This window comes from Sander lucioperca, chromosome 6 (assembly GCF_008315115.2).
Source record: "Sander lucioperca isolate FBNREF2018 chromosome 6, SLUC_FBN_1.2, whole genome shotgun sequence".
NCBI classification, from domain to species: Eukaryota; Metazoa; Chordata; class Actinopteri; order Perciformes; family Percidae; genus Sander; species Sander lucioperca.
The window spans coordinates 6235279-6252689 of record NC_050178.1 but is presented as its reverse complement, the minus strand read 5'-3'; the positions used below and the strand labels follow the sequence as shown (position 1 = coordinate 6252689).

The 17411-nt window shown below is 42.2% G+C and overlaps 2 protein-coding genes across 3 annotated transcripts; one reads left to right on the top strand and one right to left on the bottom strand.

The window, feature by feature from the left end:
• Nucleotides 1-310: 310 nt before the first annotated feature.
• On the bottom strand, nt 311-5248 carry si:ch73-130a3.4 (uncharacterized protein LOC664763 homolog). Its single transcript, XM_031301757.2, has 4 exons — nt 4940-5248; nt 3340-3532; nt 3068-3166; nt 311-723 (listed from the first exon to the last, which is right to left on the bottom strand). Exons 1-4 carry the CDS (start codon nt 5017-5019, stop codon nt 484-486), a joined length of 612 nt encoding a protein of 203 aa, XP_031157617.1. The 5' UTR covers nt 5020-5248; the 3' UTR covers nt 311-483.
• Nucleotides 5249-6587: 1339 nt separating this feature from the next.
• LOC116051380 (migration and invasion inhibitory protein) lies at nt 6588-16091 on the top strand. Of its 2 annotated transcripts, none has more exons than XM_031301756.2 (9): nt 6588-6941; nt 7581-7783; nt 8308-8413; nt 8507-8618; nt 8730-8809; nt 8903-9029; nt 9996-10092; nt 10236-10355; nt 14803-16091. In XM_031301756.2, the coding sequence occupies exons 1-9, from the start codon at nt 6707-6709 to the stop codon at nt 14935-14937; spliced, it is 1215 nt and encodes a 404-aa protein (XP_031157616.1). In that variant the 5' UTR covers nt 6588-6706; the 3' UTR covers nt 14938-16091. The 2 variants fall into 2 exon arrangements, with proteins under 2 accessions (XP_031157616.1, XP_031157615.1); XM_031301755.2 differs by having other exon boundaries at nt 6590-6941; nt 7578-7783.
• Nucleotides 16092-17411: the final 1320 nt, after the last annotated feature.

Sequence of the window (17411 nt, the reverse complement as noted above, 5' to 3'; positions counted from 1 at the left end):
ATCATGGGAGTTGTCTTCATCGCGTACCACCGTTGCATATTAAAATGCATCTGTTCACGGACGAGTTCATCTATTAAAGGTTTTTTTTACGTTACATTCATTATCGTTTACTAATGTCATGTCATTCTAATCGAATAGCTGCAGTGTTTCCCACATAACTACTTAGATTTTATTTGAGGTGGTAGCTGACCGGTTAGCGAGCAAGCAAGCTAACATTAGCCAACAGCTAAAGACACAATATTACAATATATTCCACGTCAATCCTTACCTAGGATTAGAGTACACTATACAAATATATATACCATGGGTAGTCTATTTTAGACATTTTAATGCAGAAATATTACATATTATATTTACCACAACAGAGTGATGCTGTGCTTCTTACAGCATTTATGTCCTCCCTCCGCAAGACATCCAGAAAACAAAGACTTTGGTACAAGTAAAAAAAAGAACCTCATTCATAACAACAAAAAGCTCTAGGCTCTACCTGATGTGCAAGTTTCTACGTTTTGTCCTGTACAATTTATGCTTTATTTTTACAAAACAGGGGGATTGGCGATTCCTCCTCAGATCTTCCAGAAGACCATGCACCATCTTCTTTGCCCTCCGTTCTCGGTCCTTCACGTTCCTCATCTCTCGTTCCAGACTCTCCACCCTAGCCAAGGCTTCACTGAGTCTGGCCTTAAGATCAGTGAGGGATGAAGGCAATGCATAGGAGTGGTCCTAGTAAAAAGAAGGATGAACATGTTATGATTTATGTTTATATCGCATCACTTAAAGTCAAAACTGTCTGGTGCATAGCTAGTACAATGTACATTTCTACATTCTTAATCTCATCGGCCCTCAATTCCACAGCCAGCACCGTCCAGGGCCATGGGAAGTAGGGGTGCTGCAGCACCTTCTAAATAGATTTGATGGTGCAGCTCTTTTAGACTTTCGAAATGTTATCATATCGAATGGATCAAATTCTGATGGTGAAATGAGTCAATTCGCAGGGGTTGTTGTGACGCTCTTAAAAAAAAAAAAAAAAATGTATCCACTGATTTACAGACATGTCTTTTGACATGTAAATCTATGGGAACAAAGTATTTTTGGGCCCCATGGCATCACGTGACGGACCCAAAAGTTGTAATTCCACCATTTGGCCTATATGTCAAACTGGCTTCAAAGCCCAGCCCACTTCTTGGGGGCCTGGCTGAGACTAACCAGCCCCTCCTCTCTCTTTCAGCGGTAAATCCACATGGCTAATTATGATGCACGTCAATGACGTCGACCTTGGTGGTGAAGGTGTGAGTACCTGATTCACCTCAGCAGAGGGAGGACAGAGGACAGGATGAATGTCTGTGACAAATATATCCCTTGAATCTTGACTCTTTCTAAACTTCACTCAGTATTTTGATGTTGGAAATAGTACTATTTATATTATTGACATTTTAAAATGTTTCCAGTGAGATATTAATGACTTTATAAAGAGATTATGCAGTTGTAAACTTTAATGTTGCTGCTCTTCAAACAACACTTAGCCTAGTTACATTTAAATATTCAATTCTAATCTGGTTCTGAATTTAAAGACAACCAGGCTGACATAGGAAATGTATGGCTAATATGCACACCCGCATCCAGGCGGCGTTTTAATATCGCGCAATAGACTCCAACTACAATAGTGATGTACTGTCGATTCAACTCGCACACAAAGCCTCACCTCACACAAACAAGCAGCTCTGTCTCACACCAACGCGGCGCAAAGCCGTATCCCAAGGGTGCTACTGCGGCAATTTCATTCAACGCACAGACCGATTTTTGCTTAGCATGTGCAACATACACTTCACTGAACAGCCCTGTAAACTATGAAAACCTGGTTATGGGTCACATCTCTCACCTGTATCCATACACTGCCTTACTCCCTCTTTCTCTCCTTGCAGTAACTAATGCTATACAGTAGATCTGTGTTGTTGACTGAGTAGTTACTGTGGCTGCTTCAACATACACATTGGTGTTCACGTTAGCTGTCTGTTGTAGTGTAAAATGTTCTGAAATTAGTGTAAAATGTTGCTAATAGGGCTGTTGGAACGAATTCCGAAATTTGAATATAATTCGAATATTAAAAAAATCAATACTATTCGAATGCTAAAATTACTATTCGAATATTGCTTTTTTATGAATTTTTTTAATATTTTATATGCAATCTTGCCTTTCTCGTCGCCTTGGCCTACACGCATGTGAAAATTAAATGCTTTTGTTTAGTCTGATGAACAATAAAGTTTTTGAATCGTATCACAATCGTACACGTTCAGCTTAATACATACATCCACGCAGTATCACAATACTATCAAAAATGGCGGAGAGCGACCTGAGGGCACACCTGACAACGTTACACCCTGACAAGCTAGGCGATCTGTCCGAGGACAGATCTAAAAACGGGCAAGAATTACTTTTTTTCTGCCTCTCTCCTCATCACGGGGCTTACCAGCTGTCCGCCAGGCGATAACGGACAAACTGACACGGTTCAAATGTAAAGATATGAGACCGATCAACATCATCATCAGGGGTCTGGATTTAAATATTTTATTCACGAGCTTGAGCCAAGGTACATTAAAGTTGACAAATTAAAGTCATTAATTTTGTCCCGCTGTTTTATTGTTAATAAGAAAGCGATCACCTGTTTTCAAAAGTTTGTTTTATAATGTTAGTAGTCCCTCTAGTGGACAGAATGTGTAACAACAACCACATGCTGATAGTGGCATTGGCGATCCATAAGCCTGTGTAATATCGTAAATATTATTAACAGGATGAATTTGAGCATTTAATATTCGAATATTAAATAAAATAACAAATGGAATTCAAATAGTATTATAGAGGAAGATTGACAGCCCTAGTTGCTAATAAGTATTAAATAAAAATTATCCTAGCTATTCCAATTAATGCAAAAACCATCCAAATTTAGTATGACGTCATTATAGACTGACTTTCTCTCAGCACCCCTAACTCTGACTGACTTTCAGGTTTGAAAATGACCAGGGCCATGATGCTTACAGCTGCTTGGAGCATAGCTAGTTCAAATACTCACAACGATGAGAGGTTCAGTCTCTTTCAAAAGCGGAGAAGAGTCCACTGACAGCTTCTCTTCAGCCTTCCTTGAGGTTTTTGTTGTCCTGGTTGCCACTGGCTAAAGTGGAAGGGAAAAAAACACTTAAAATTAGGTTTAAGTACCACACAATGTATTACACAATACATCATTGATTCCTAAAGATTCAATAAGAACAACAACGAAGAAAACATTTTCATCAAGGTGTGACATTGACTAGCTATGAAATCCTTATAATCTAGTGATACACTTACTCTTTGTAGATGTTTCGGGAAATTGAAGACAGATGGTTGAGCTCCATCTCTAATCCTGACAGTCTGTCCTGTGCTGTCAAAGTCCTGCAGCTTGAAATGCTCACTGCAGAGCACGGAGGACCGACTGGCAGAAAAACCTTTCCTTCTTACAGCTATTTCCCACTGCCTCCTCACCTCTTTCGCTTTGGGAAACCTTCAAAGTGTGAGAAAAGTCAGCTAGTAAGCTAATATGTAAGTCGCTCAGCCGAAATGAGTAGTTTGTCATACAAATCTTTTCTGCTGCTTTTGGATGTTCATGCGAAATAAATGCCAAAACTAAGCAACACGGAATACCATTTCACATCTGACATTTTTTTTTACAATATTCTACAGTAATGAATGTGTTGAATTTGATAGCCTACTTCAAAAGAGGTAAAGGTAATCCTTCTTTTTTAAGATAAGAAAAAGTTATGTGACTGTCCTGATACTAAATTAAGCTAACGCTAGCTTATGTCAGGTAAAGTATTTTTTATTTACGTAATTAGTAACATATCAGTAAAATGCTGAAAATTATGTTTGTCATGTATTTTATTGAAGCTGCAGCTCCGGGCCTAGAATGCAGTTCCTCAAGTGGCCACTTGAGACAAGTAAAAAAAAAAAAAAAAAACGGGTAATTTTAAGCAAAGGACCCCTTAACTGAAAGAGAGATGGAGCAGGGACCCCTACTACATATGTTGTATAAAATGAAGTTGCATATTAAACTGGGCCTACAATAACTTGTAGGGCGGCCTAAAGCCTTTATACATAACCTTTGTTGCATAGAATACTAAGCTATTCAAATTGTCTAATAATTGTTGGCATGATTTTATATATCATGTTTTAATGTTAAACACACATGTGGCACAGTGAATCCTTAGGAATAACTGTATCTGTGGATGGCCTTAATGACTACCTTACATATAGGCCAGTAATCAGTGGGGATTTATATTTGCTAATAATATGTTGGAAGCTTGTTAAAACTTATTAATTTTTGAAAAAAAACTTTCAAAAATTAACAATAATTTGGAGGCTCCCCTGCATTAACTCTGACTGTAGGTCAATCCTCATAGAGCCCCATGTTAAAAAAAACAACTTCTCAGCAGAAATAAACATGTTTACAGCCTAGTACTAAAAACAGTTGTGGTCTCTATAGCTAATTTCACATTTCATGATAACTAGGACGAGGGGTGATTTTTTTTTTTTATACAACTCACTGTTTTAAATTATATTAAGGCTTATAATAGTATAAGATATTTTGGTGTGAAAACCCGCAAGCTTAATTAAACCAAGTATCCTGTATCATAAATACATGTCTGGCATTTGTAACAACCCAAATCGCTTGAAAATTCCGCGAGCGATTATGATTTTAATTGTGGATAGGCCTCCTGTCTCGAAAAACACACATACATTGGAGGCACGGCTCCCCATACCAATGTGGCGGCCGCGTCGACGTCGCGCTCAGCAGCGGCCAATGCGGTATATACTTAAACTATTATTAGTCTAGCTCTGGCGGTCAACTAGTTAGCTCTCAACATATTGTTATAATGGACAACTACAACCAAAAACAACTCTTCAGTCTTACTTGTGAAAGGTAATTCCCAGAGATCTGGATTGGGCTGTTCGACGGTTTTTACAGCCCCAAGCTGCACACGAGTCAGGCATCTCTTTTCCAGACAAACGTTAATCTTCTGAGAAGTAGCCCGGTCCAATATGGCGGCGACGTATACTACCAACACCAAAAAATGCTGTTTGCTACTAACTACTGCTTTGCCTGGACAGAATTCTCAACAACTCGAAGGAGTTTGCGGATTCAAATGTCTTAACGGTCTAAACCAAGGCAAACAACTACGTTACTACTTTCTTCGTGTTGTTGTTGTTGTTGTTCTTCTTATTTAGTTTTATTAACGGGCTACAAACCAACGTTTAAGGTGCATGCCGCCACCTACTGTACCGGAGCGTGTAACATCATGACTTTACACTGAAATAAATAAATAAAAACATAAACAACTTTATTAAGAAGTTCTATTCTGGATATTAAACCTGTTGTATTTTAATATTTAAATAAAACCATTTAACCTACTTGTTTTCTTCTTCTGGTTTAACGGCAGCTTGCATCCATGTTGCACTACTGCCATCTTCTGGAGTTATTAACTCACAGTGTCCAGTCTGTCAGATGTTCCTCCTGTTCTCATTAGGAAGCTGAGCATCTTCTGCCTTGTCCACTTCCACCACACTCCAGTAGGCTATGTTTTTATTTACTCCTGTTAGCCCTAATCTTTTCGGTTCATGTCCTTTATCTCTTTCTTTCACTAGTTCTGTCTCTCTGACAAGCACACACTCTACAGTTTCTGACACCTGGCAATGATCACAAAAAACAGTTGGAAAAAACAGTTGGATGCTTCCCTATATTGCGAAGTTTGCTGTTCAGATTACTGTGCCCAATTCTTCATGTATTCAGGATCGTCTTCTCCTTTATATTTAGGCTACTCTCTACTTTCTCACAATACCTGCTGTATGTTGAATGGAATGTCTCCCTCTTATCTCCCAATCCAATGCTGGTGCCACTCTTGATTTCCTTCCGTACAATGCCCTTTCCTTCTGATTTTGAGAGACAAATAATTGCTAATTCGTCTATTTTTCTTTATTTAAAGAATGTAGTTACCAATAAATCCTTTATGAACAGGAAGGAACTAAAAAGAATATGACCTCAGTGCCTTGTTTTATTACTCTTGAGTGTATTGACATTATTTCATAAAGTAAATCCTCATGATTTGGCCTACTGCATGCACCTGGCATGAGACTTAACAGAGCAGAGACTGAATCACTACAGACTAAGACTTTTTTTGTTTTGTTCAATCCATTCTATAGCCATTAAAATATACAGATTTAGAAATCACTGACCAGATTTGCACTTTTATTTCTTTCCTTGATTTGAAGTAATTTCAAATCCACCACAGTTTCGAGAAGCACAGGCAGGGCATGTTTAAGTTAAGTATCTTGCTGCTGTATCTCCTGTCCAGCCAAAAGTTGATTTTTGTGTTGTCTCCATGGTTGTTTCCCTTTCCCAGCAGGCCGTAGCACTCTTCTGGTTTATGGCTTAAATCCATAAGCTGTACAAAAACAAAAACAAATGTGTGGCTGTCACTTTAAGAAAAAACCGTGGACGGTTGCAAGGCATGATGGGTAGAAGGTTCACAGCCAATCAATTCATTGTTGACAACTTGTTGTTATGGTGGCGTGTGGTTTAAAATAAATCACAAAAGAGTCTGAAGCATCCATGGTCTGAAGTCGGTTTGTTTCATCCTCAGTTGCATACACGTGAATTTAACGTGGTATACATTTAAGAAAAATGTCATCCACGGACCGAATGGATATTTTACGAGAGCGTAACAAAGTTTTGTTGAACCAGCTGAAGCAGCAGAGAGAAAAACTGGAGCGGCTGAGCGGCTGCAGTCAGAGCCGCAAGAGGGAGAGAGAGGACGAGGCTGAGGCGAGGACAGACCGAGCAGAGATCCTGACCCTGACTGGTGGAGACCGAGGTCCTGCCCGGGCCGCCCTCTCCAAACCTACCGTGAGATTTGCGGGTAATGAAACTGTTTGTTTACATTAAGCCAAAGACACGAGAGAAGTCAGCAGATAGTTAGCTAGCTAGCTAGCTAAGTTAGCTAACGTTAGCTACCTACCTGATGAGACTGGTGTTTCGTCCAAGTTTCCTCATTTGTATTGTTTCAAAATATCTGAACAAAAGTAACGATAACTAGAAAAAAAACCAATTGAAACTATTTTGACATGCTTGAGCTACACAGGCAGCACATCAAACACAAAACGATATATTTTGTCAGTTGTTTTGTAATCCAATTAGTAGCTAAATGTAATGTTAATTCAACAGTAAATTAGCTACTTTGTAAACGGTAACGTTAACTAACGTTAGTTAACTCTTAGTACTAGCTTTTTCCGGAGCTGACAACTGTTATCTCAGCGGATGGAGTAACGTTAGCTAGCTAGCTAAAGCTTAACGCTAGTTGAAATGGAGATAACTGTCTAAGTATGAAACTTTGGTCACATTGTAAGATGATGGATGCGATTGAAATGACCGGGAAAAGGTAGTAAGTGTTTGTGTGTGTTTTTGTGTTGCTTATCACAACAATTATACTGCAAACCTGTCGTGTGCATATGACGAATAAAAGTCAATGAATAAATATGTTCCTCCGTGTCTCCAGCAGATACATGTGAACGACAAACAGGCCTCCAGGGCACTATTCCAATACCATTTTTGACCTCCAAACACAGAGGAGAGACTGCTGAACATACAACACCATCGGGCCCTTTCAAAGACAGCAACAGACATGCTCTTGTCCACAGCAGGTTGCAGGACACAGGGCCAGTCAGCACCAAGTCCTGTCTAGTAAATCACAGCAAAGAACAGGTAAGAAATAAGTACCAAGGGCAGTCTACTCAAGTTTGTTTATATTTTTTAAATAGTTACTTGTACAATGATGAGTAGATCAGCACTACCCAGACCTTATTCCCTAAATCTCAGTTATCTCCAGCATTGTTAAAACTGGTTGTTTTAAAAGAATAATTTATCTCAAACTGAAAAGGTACTCACTGCCATGTCCCTGGAAACTCAGCCGTGGTTTACACTTTGAGAGAAGAATAAAAAATGTATCCGCTGTCTCAGAACATTTTCAACATACTGTAATTCAGTTGCTTTTAAGCCAAACACTGTGTCCAAAAGTCCCAATATTTTTGTTATTATCTCCTATATTTTCCTCACTGACACTGCTGGTCACTCACACGCCCTACATTGGTCATTTGTCAGACCATGGTTGGGGGTGTATCCAACTAGTAAGGAAATATGCAGTAGGAGATGATTTGGTATATTAGATTTAACATTTGTCTGTATAAAACTTACATTTTACTAACTGCATTACTTGTTTGTTTTTGTAGAGGGAGGTGCAGCGTCAAGTCACATTTCAGTCTGATGAATGTGAAGAGATATCTGCCTCAGACAGGCATCATTTGCAGCCTTTACTTGGGTATGACTGGATAGCAGGTATGCCTTATTGGTATCTCTGTTTACCTGTGTCTTTCTTATACACATAATCCTCTAATGAAGGCCTAACAGATGATGTTTGTTTTCTACAAGGAGTCTTGGATGCTGAGGACTCCTTGATAGAGCGTTCTGATGAGTTCTTCAATGACCTGCACATATTTCGATCGCTAAATAAAGACAAGTGTGTCCACAGCCCACAAGCGGAGTAAGTGCTTCACACTTGATTGCACTTGCGACTGATTGTGTGTGTCAGCCAGGTTTACCTGTGATTGATGATGGCTTCATTACATTACAATTAATTATCTCTCCTTGATAGATTTCCTGAGGAGAACCATTCAGTCCTGCCGCTGCTAACAGATAAGGACGGTCCAGAGGCTAACACAAATACTCATCAATGTAAGAAGGGTTATTTATTTAAAGGCTACTCTCATTTTTCTTTTCATGATGGCTGAAGTAATTCTCACCTCTGCTTGCTCACCTTTTGTTCAGGTACGTTCTCTTACAGGATTAACAGCAGACTGTTCCCTGTCCCACTTCACTCTCAAGAGTGCTGCCCGGTGTGCAAAGAACACAAATCCTCACACCCTCACACTACTGCTGAACCGGCTCTCATCAGGTAATGATGTTGTGCACTTTAATTGCCTTTTATGAACACTTACGAACAACGGAGCACTTTTTTGGCACCAGGTGACAGACATTTTTAATTGTATATAATTAAAGCCCTTTCTGATTCTGATTCTGATACTTTGTCCCTGCTTGTTTAATCCAGAAGGCATGGGAGCCCTTGGGTAAAGCTGAGACCTTTTTATACTGTGTTATTTGTCCTTGTTGTTTACGTACTACAGTCTGAAACAATTCCTGTTCCCGGCTTTACTTGTATGTCTGTGAATGTTGCTGTCAAATAATGTTACCTTCAGTAGAAGTTGTATGTATGAAGGCTCTGGGGTCAGGCATCCTTAAGCCGCCTACACATGAACTGATGTAAAACCGCGAGGTAGGGCGCAGAGCATAGTGCAGGCACAGAGGCAAAGCACAGCGCAGATATACGTCATCATTGATTCTGGCTTTGGTTGTGCCAAAAGGTCAGCGACAACAAGGTCAAAGTTGAAATAATTTGAACTTTGAGCGCAGCGCTCGGCGGTGCGCCACGCCAATAGTATCGCTTCCTCCAAATTGTCTCCACGGCTCTCCCCATAAGAAAACAATGGCACAGCCAGAGCAGAGCGGATCATATGTAGGTGGCTTTAGGGATTCCCAGGAGTCACCCTTACCCTTTTTTGAGAATGAGTAATGCATTATTATATTATATAAAAAGTAATATAAGTGATTAATGATGCAAAATTGTGTCTGTGGCCTACAATTTGTTGAGGGTCCATGTCATGAAAATGTTTGAGAATTCCTGCAGAAAGAGGTTGGGTAGTACTTCAAAATCAATGCAAAGCCTTTCACAAATTGTATTTGTTAATGTTTTTAAGAGAGAACTCTTACAATCAACAATCCGTTATTTTCAAATCACCACATTTTACCACTGTAGCAGTGTGTCTACTGTCTCATGAGCTTTCTTTTTTGTTTTATTTGTCAGGGTCAGCATCCCTCGCTCCACCCTCCTGCCACCTTACAAGTACAAGGCTCATCGGCGGTGCAGTTTCGACCCTTCTGATAGTTTGGGGTTACCATCGGTGAGTAAGGGACGCCACTGCATGACAATTTATGACTACTAAGCTGTGCCACTTGCCCTCTCTGGTCTTTACATATTGTGTTAACACCTCTATGTTTAGTTTAAAATTGTATCATCTTCATGTATCTCTCTGGTCTTGTGCAGCACTGTCTCTCCGGCTGGTCGAACACAGGTCAGATAACGCTGCCGCCACCCAGCAGCCTCGATCTGCGGAGCATTCTGAATATGAAGAGCTCCACCGGGTCACACAACAAGGAACTGGAGGTGACACACTGCAGCCTTCCTAATGTATCTCAAACTAAAATATAGTGTGGGAGTACGGAGCAAACAAGACGGAGAAGTTAAATTCAGTTGAGTCTGTTTACTCCCACTTTTTATCCACAGCTTACAGCTTCAGGTTACACTTCCAGGTTTCCAGCAACCCGCTCACAAACCACATAGCCTGAAATAGTGTCCCAACAGTGCCCCCTCGTCCCAGTGAGCTCCCTACTTAAAGTGCCCATATTATGAAAAAAACACTTTTTCTGGGATTTGGGGTGTTATTTTGTGTCTCTGGTGCTTCCACACATATACAAACTTTGAAAAAAATCCATCCATGCTGTTTAGAGTGAGATACAGTTTCTGAATGTGTCCTGCCTTCAGTCTCTGGGTGAGCTGTTCAAAATCGGCACGGCTTGTGACGTCACAAGCCGAAACGAGCAGGCTAACCGCAACCATTAGCTCGTAGCGTTAGCGTTAACATGCTAATGCTAATGCTAACGCTAGCATGCTACCTCGTTCTCAATAGCAAAGCACTGCTACACACACAAGTTCACCATAATCTACAAAAGAACTACTTCCATGTGCGCCCTCATTTAGAAGCTAATCCTGCCTTGTAACTGACCGAAGTTGTAGAAACAGCCTTTCTTTTACTGTTTATGGAGCTAGCTAGCTGACATGATCTACATCTGAGCTACTGCACATGTGCGAGTGCAATCAAAGATAGTACAGAAGAAAAGAGGTCTCACTCTGTAGCTAAAACAGAGACCAGCTGAAAAGAGGATCTGCAGCAGTGAGAGAGAGCACTGCAGTACAACAAAAATATGGTGTTTTTTGAAAATTAAACCATGTAAACCTATTCTGGTACAACCTTAAAATACAATTATGAACCTGAAAATGAGCAAAATATGGCTGCTTAAAAGGAGCTGCAGTCTCCAGTGAATGTCTCTAAATTGTGGGTCACCACACGGGCCCCCCCAGAATTCACCCCCAGAAATGTGCAAATCGATTAAGTCCACAAGTACAATAACAGGCCCACAGTCTCAGATGAAACAGTCAGCGCAGTGGGGGCCGGACTAGGCGGCCAAAGCGGCTGCGTTTAACAGATGTAGGGACGAGGACCAAAGCAGGGGGGCGCCCCCGACGTGAGGGCCAGGCCAGCGCAACCGGCTCAGTCAGGTCCAGATGAGCAGGCTTGAGACGGTCCACAGTGACCCGCTCTGGCTTGCCCCCCATGTCCACCACAAAGTTCTTAGGTCCCGCCTCCAGGACACGGAAGGGCCCATCGTAGGGGGGCTTCAGGGGAGTACGGTGACCATCATGCCGGATAAAGACGTAACTGGCCGACAACAGATCCTTGGGGACGTAGGACAAGGAAAGGCAGTGGTGAGATGCAGAGACTGGAATGAAGGGGTTGGCATCCTCCAGGGCCCAAATCCGATGCAGTGCCGCCGACCAGGGGACTTTGGCGTCCGGGAGGAACTCTCCCGGGACACGCAGCAGCTGGCCGTAAACCAACTCAGCAGATGAGCACTGCAGGTCCTTCTTAGGCGCAGAACGCAGGCCAAGCATGACCCACAGGAGGTGGTCAATCCAGTTGCAATCCGTTAGGCTGGCCCAAAGAGCAGCCTTCATAGAACGATGAAACCGCTTGCACAGCCCGTTGCCCTGTGGATTATACGCCATGGTACGGCGGAGCTTCACCCCCAAACCCTCAACAAAAGCAGTCCAGAGCTCAGACGTAAACTGTGGGCCCCTGTTGTAGGTGAGATTAGCTGGTATCCCAAAATGGGCCACCCAAGACCCAATGAATGCTCGGGCCACTTCCGCAGACGTGGTCGAAGACAGAGGAATGGCCTCTGGCCATCTTGTGGTCTGTCCACCACAGTAAGGTAGTGAACCCCCTGGAGGCAGGCAAGGGGCCCACTAGGTCCACATTGACGTGGTTGAAACGCCTCTCAGGAACCAGAAAAGGCGCCAAAGGGGCTTTGGTATGACCTTAGCCTGCTGACAGGCCAGACATGAGCCAGCCCAGGTCTTTTCATCCTTCCTGAGGCCGGGCCAGACAAACTTCACACCCACCAGCCTGGTAGATGCCTTCACACCAGGATGGGATAAACCATGAATTGCGTCGAAAACCCGAGTCAGCTGCCTGGTCAGCAGCCATAGCAGCGTAGTCGAGCCCCAAGTGCACGGACCCTGCAACTGCCCTGGAGAGGCAGTCGGCAACAAAGTTGTCCTTACCAACCACATGCTGGATATCCGTGGTGAACTCCGAGACGGCGGAGAGCTGACGCTGCTGGCGGGCGGACCATGGCTCAGTCGCCTTGGCCATGGCGAAAGGCAGTGGCTTGTGGTCCACGAAGGCAGTGAAACGGTGGCCTTCCAACAGGAAACGAAAATGCCGGGTGGCGAGGAAGAGGCCCAGGAGCTCCCGGTCGAAGGTGCTGTACTTCCTTTCATTGTCACAGAGCTGTTAGCTAAAGAAAGCCAGCGGCTGCCAGGCCCCGCCCACCCATTGTTCACACACAGCTCCGACCGCATAGTCAGAAGCATCCGTCACCAGGGCAACCGGGGCGTCCGGAGACGGGTGCGCCAATTGAGCGGCATCAGCCAACGCAGCCTCGGTGCCAAACGTGTCCTCCAAAGGCGGAGAGAAAGTTTGTGCAGGAAGCAGTGCATGCACAAACTGCTGCTGGTTTGCGAGGAAAATCCAGTCCGCCTACAGCTAAGCCACGGTAATCCTTCATCCTCTCCATCAACTCGGACGGTTAGCCATCTCCCAGGCCGTTAAGTGTCAATAGCCAATCCGCTTTCTCCATCTCCGACAGCTCAACAAGATTCAACAGGAACAATTTTAGCTCGTCGTACTTGCCCACAGCCGGTGGAGCCTCCAGCAGCCCCATTGCCCGGGCCGTCGTTGAAGCATCCAGTGCTGCCACCACATGAAAGTATTTCGTAATGTCCTGCGTTATCCCTCTCAGCTGGAACTGGGCTTTGATGTGTTGAAACCAGGGCCGGGGGTTGTGCTGCCAAAACTCTGGCAAAACTCGTTGCGGCGTACATTCTAGTACTCCTTAGCCTCGCTCGGTGCCAGAGCCGGCCCGGCCTGGCCCCAAAGCTGTCAATATTGTCCGTTGACATGATCACGGATCACGTCAGGGTCATCACTGTGGAAGTGCAGAACAAACGAGACGGAGAAGTTAAATTCAGTTGAGTCTGTTTACTCCCACTTTTTATCCACAGCTTACAGCTTCAGGTTACACTTCCAGGTTTCCAGCAACCCGCTCACAAACCACATAGCCTGAAATAGTGCCCCCTCGTCCCAGTGAGCTCCCTACTTAAAGGAGCTGCAGTCTCCAGTGAATGTCTCTATATAGTGGGTCACCACAATAGACCTTTTTTTTTCACAGCAGATATTTTGACTTGTCGTAGTAGGAAAAGCACATGTAGAACTAACAACTAGAGTTTAGATTCTTGGCCCGAGCCCGGCCCGCCGTTATTTTCCGCCACTGTCCTCGGGCTGGGCCGGGCCGGGCCCTTGATCAAGCATTTGTTTTTTTTAATCATTACTTTATTAGCCTAATTGGGTGGGGACAAAGCTATGCCGTAATCAGAAATATTATCTATATAAGCTATATTTAGGCCAAAGTAACAAATGTGTCCAAAAAGCTACACAAGTTGGACTACAGTTACAAAATGCAAACACGTGTCATGCGCGGAGTCTCCTCCTCTCACACACATCACACCGGGGCTGCTGGGCTGTATGGTGTAGCTTAAGTGCAAAATGGAGCTTGAGGATGTAAAGAAAAAAAGAACCAGGAGAATTACCTTTGAGCAAATTTGGAGGAAAGTCGGAGGTATGGAACCATTTTAAACAAGTTGTGGGCAGTGACAACATATGTGTCGGTTTTGTCGAGTGCATTAGGCTAAGTGCTCGCCTATGACAGCAAATAAAACGGGGACTTGGATGATGAACAGACACATGAAGCAGGCTCGCCGTGGCAGAAAAGATGATAGTCAGCCTTCAACGTCCTCTTTTGTTACTTCTCCAAGCATGAGGGCGAAGCAAGCCCTCACAGAGAAATGCGTTGAGTTCAAACAACTCTGAATTGTAGTTGAGAACGTCAGTTATAACAGCCCACGTATTAAAAAAGTGTTGGGTTGAAATCGGGCTCAGGCTCATAATTCCAGTTAATGTGTCGGGCCGGGCCGGTCTCGGACACAACGTGCACGGGCTCGGGTTGGGTCGGGCTTGATTTTTTGGGCCAGAGCTAAGCTCTACTAACAACATTAACGATGGCTCAGTTCCATTAAGTTTCCCAGTAAGCTTTTCCAGTGAACCAGCATGCACAATAGCAAGGCCCTGGAACTGGCCTATCTAAATGCAATGCAGTTTTTATTGTTATTGAATAATGTTTCTCATATGTTGGTTTTAAATAATGTTTTTCAGGATCTCTCTGCACACAAAGTGTCCAGCAACCAGATCTCGGACCCAATCTCTGATGTGTCTCGCTTGGCTCCTCACAACTTCCAACACTTCTCCTCCAAAAAAAAACTAGGAAGCACATTTTACCCTTTGCACTAACAAACAATCAAAGTCTACTTTCAAGTGATTATAGCAGTTCCTGTTAGCCATTGGACACCACCCAAAATGATTTCTTTTTGTTTTTTTCCTTCGGTTTTAAGTCTCTGTATTGTATTTCTGTGTTAATGTTTATTTTCAATAATGTTTTTCTGTAATATCTCTGCTATATCTTTGTTAACATTTGAATTGATGAACAGTGATCTCAAAAGAGAATGCATAAACATTTGTAACTAAGTGCCTGTTCTTAAATAGACTAATTTGAAACATGAGATAATTTGTTTTCAAGAACATTCTATTTATTTTTTGTGATTAATAACATGCCAGTTAAATGAAATGGGAATCATCTACAGAGCAGCATATTTCATGTTGGCAGGAGCTGAATTTTATTTGTTCTGATCTGAAAAAAGTTTAGACAGATTTAGACTCCACATGCCTTGTGGATGTGAAGCAAGAGCTCATAATGTTACGCCACAGTTTAGGCTGTTTTAGAACCGCATAGCGGAGGTTACATTTGAGTTTGCTTTGTACATTTCACAACATTAAGCAAGTCATTTTGAATCATCTCTGTTGCCCTTTCCAGCTGTTTGCTTTGGCTCCCAGGTCCATGCATACTTCTGTTTTTAACTTCCTTTGACACTTCCTGACTGCAGGACAGAAAACACTGTAGAAACACTGAAGCTGGGTGCAATTCACGGAAAACCACAACCCCCCTATACTTAATTCCAGATACTGTAGCAATCCCACCAGTTTTTTAACTTTTTGTCCTGCAGTCTAAAACATTAGAAGAAGTAAGATGGTATAAACAAAATGTGTCAATGCACATTCAATGAAAGCAACACACATTACCAATGGACTGAACTCAAAGAAAATATAATTTTATTTTTTTTATTAAAGTTCAACAGGAATATATGATTTGTTCTGTTGTCCTGTTGTGTTGAAGCTGCAATACTTTGATGTTGTAACCAAAACCGCTTGTTCAAAGCCAAGCGTCTGCCATGTGCTGTTATCTGTTGATCATCTTAGAACTGGGATGCTGTGACATGACAAAGCTTTGTGTGAGAGGCTTTGTGAGCTACATTTGTTACCACAAGCAGTTTTGAAGGGAAGTGATGCGTCTGAAGTTCATTAAATCGTCATATCTTTAAATCTCCATATGGCATGCTTTTTTTTTTTTTGCTTTGTTCATTTTTATAGGGCAGCGATTATGAGTTGCAGTGACACTAGTTGACTTGAAACTACAACATCCTACTGAGATATCTAAGATCAATACTAGTATTAACTGATTCAGAACTGATTTTGATTATCTATAATCCAACACGGAAGACTCAGCAGTGATCAGATGCTGAAGTAGGGCTTACATTACCATTTCAGATAGCAATGGTTTTTCAGAAAGGTACGAGGTGATATGTATGTATCAAAGAGAGATGAAAACAGGTGATTTACTTCATTGGTAAATACTTGAATCGGCAGATAATGATTATACCTGTGTCTTTTCTTCATGTTTTTTTTTCATGAATAATACCACTAATTTTTCAAAGCATGCTGTACTGTTTTAGATTAAAATAATGTATTGTTCTACCCTCAGGCAGCCATTGGTTTCCATTTCACACAGTATAGAACTTAACAGGATTTGAAACTTGCTTACTTAAGACCAATGAGACATCGCTTTGAACATCATGCCTGCTCTTATATTTTTTTGTTCAGTACAGAGATCATCAGACTGAAACATCTGCACTACTTTACCATGCATTACAAATTTAATGTGACTTCAGCAAAAAATAAAGTGTCATATAAAAATCTTAACTATTATGCAGTACTTTTGGAAATTACTCAGCAGTAGCATACAGTACACGAGATCAGTGCACCAAAACCTGAAAGTAGGCCAAACATGAAACAATGTTTGTTGTTGTTGAAGGTTTCACCTCTGCTGATCACATTTATGCTGTAGCAACCAACCCAGTTAAACACTGAAGGTAGGCCTATGCCATTAAAATAACACCTTAGAATTACATGATGAAAGTAACATACAGAACATAACACTACCACAATGGACAACATGGTTGCTACTGGTGTACTTGAGTACCAGAGAAATGTTGAAGATGTGGGAGGGGAAACTTTATTGTGAAATGTCAACGCCTAACACAGGAACAGAGCGAGGCATACAGTAGGGGCATTAAACTAGGCACGACATGTACATTATTGTAGCTGAATTATGAAAAGATGTGTTTTGACCACAGTAGTCAGTAGTGGGCAGAGTGCAATAAAGCCTTTATTCCCATGTGTCCACAGGGAGGTCAAAGTGTAAAGTGGAGATGATGTAGAGCGTCAGTGCCTTGCTCAGTGACACTTCAGCAATGCCAACCTGGGCCTCTGGTTATAGGGTGGTTTCTGTAATCATGCATGTGAAACTGCATGTATCAGCTACAATATCCTGTCACAGGGAAGAAACCCCCACACATTATTTAAAAAACACT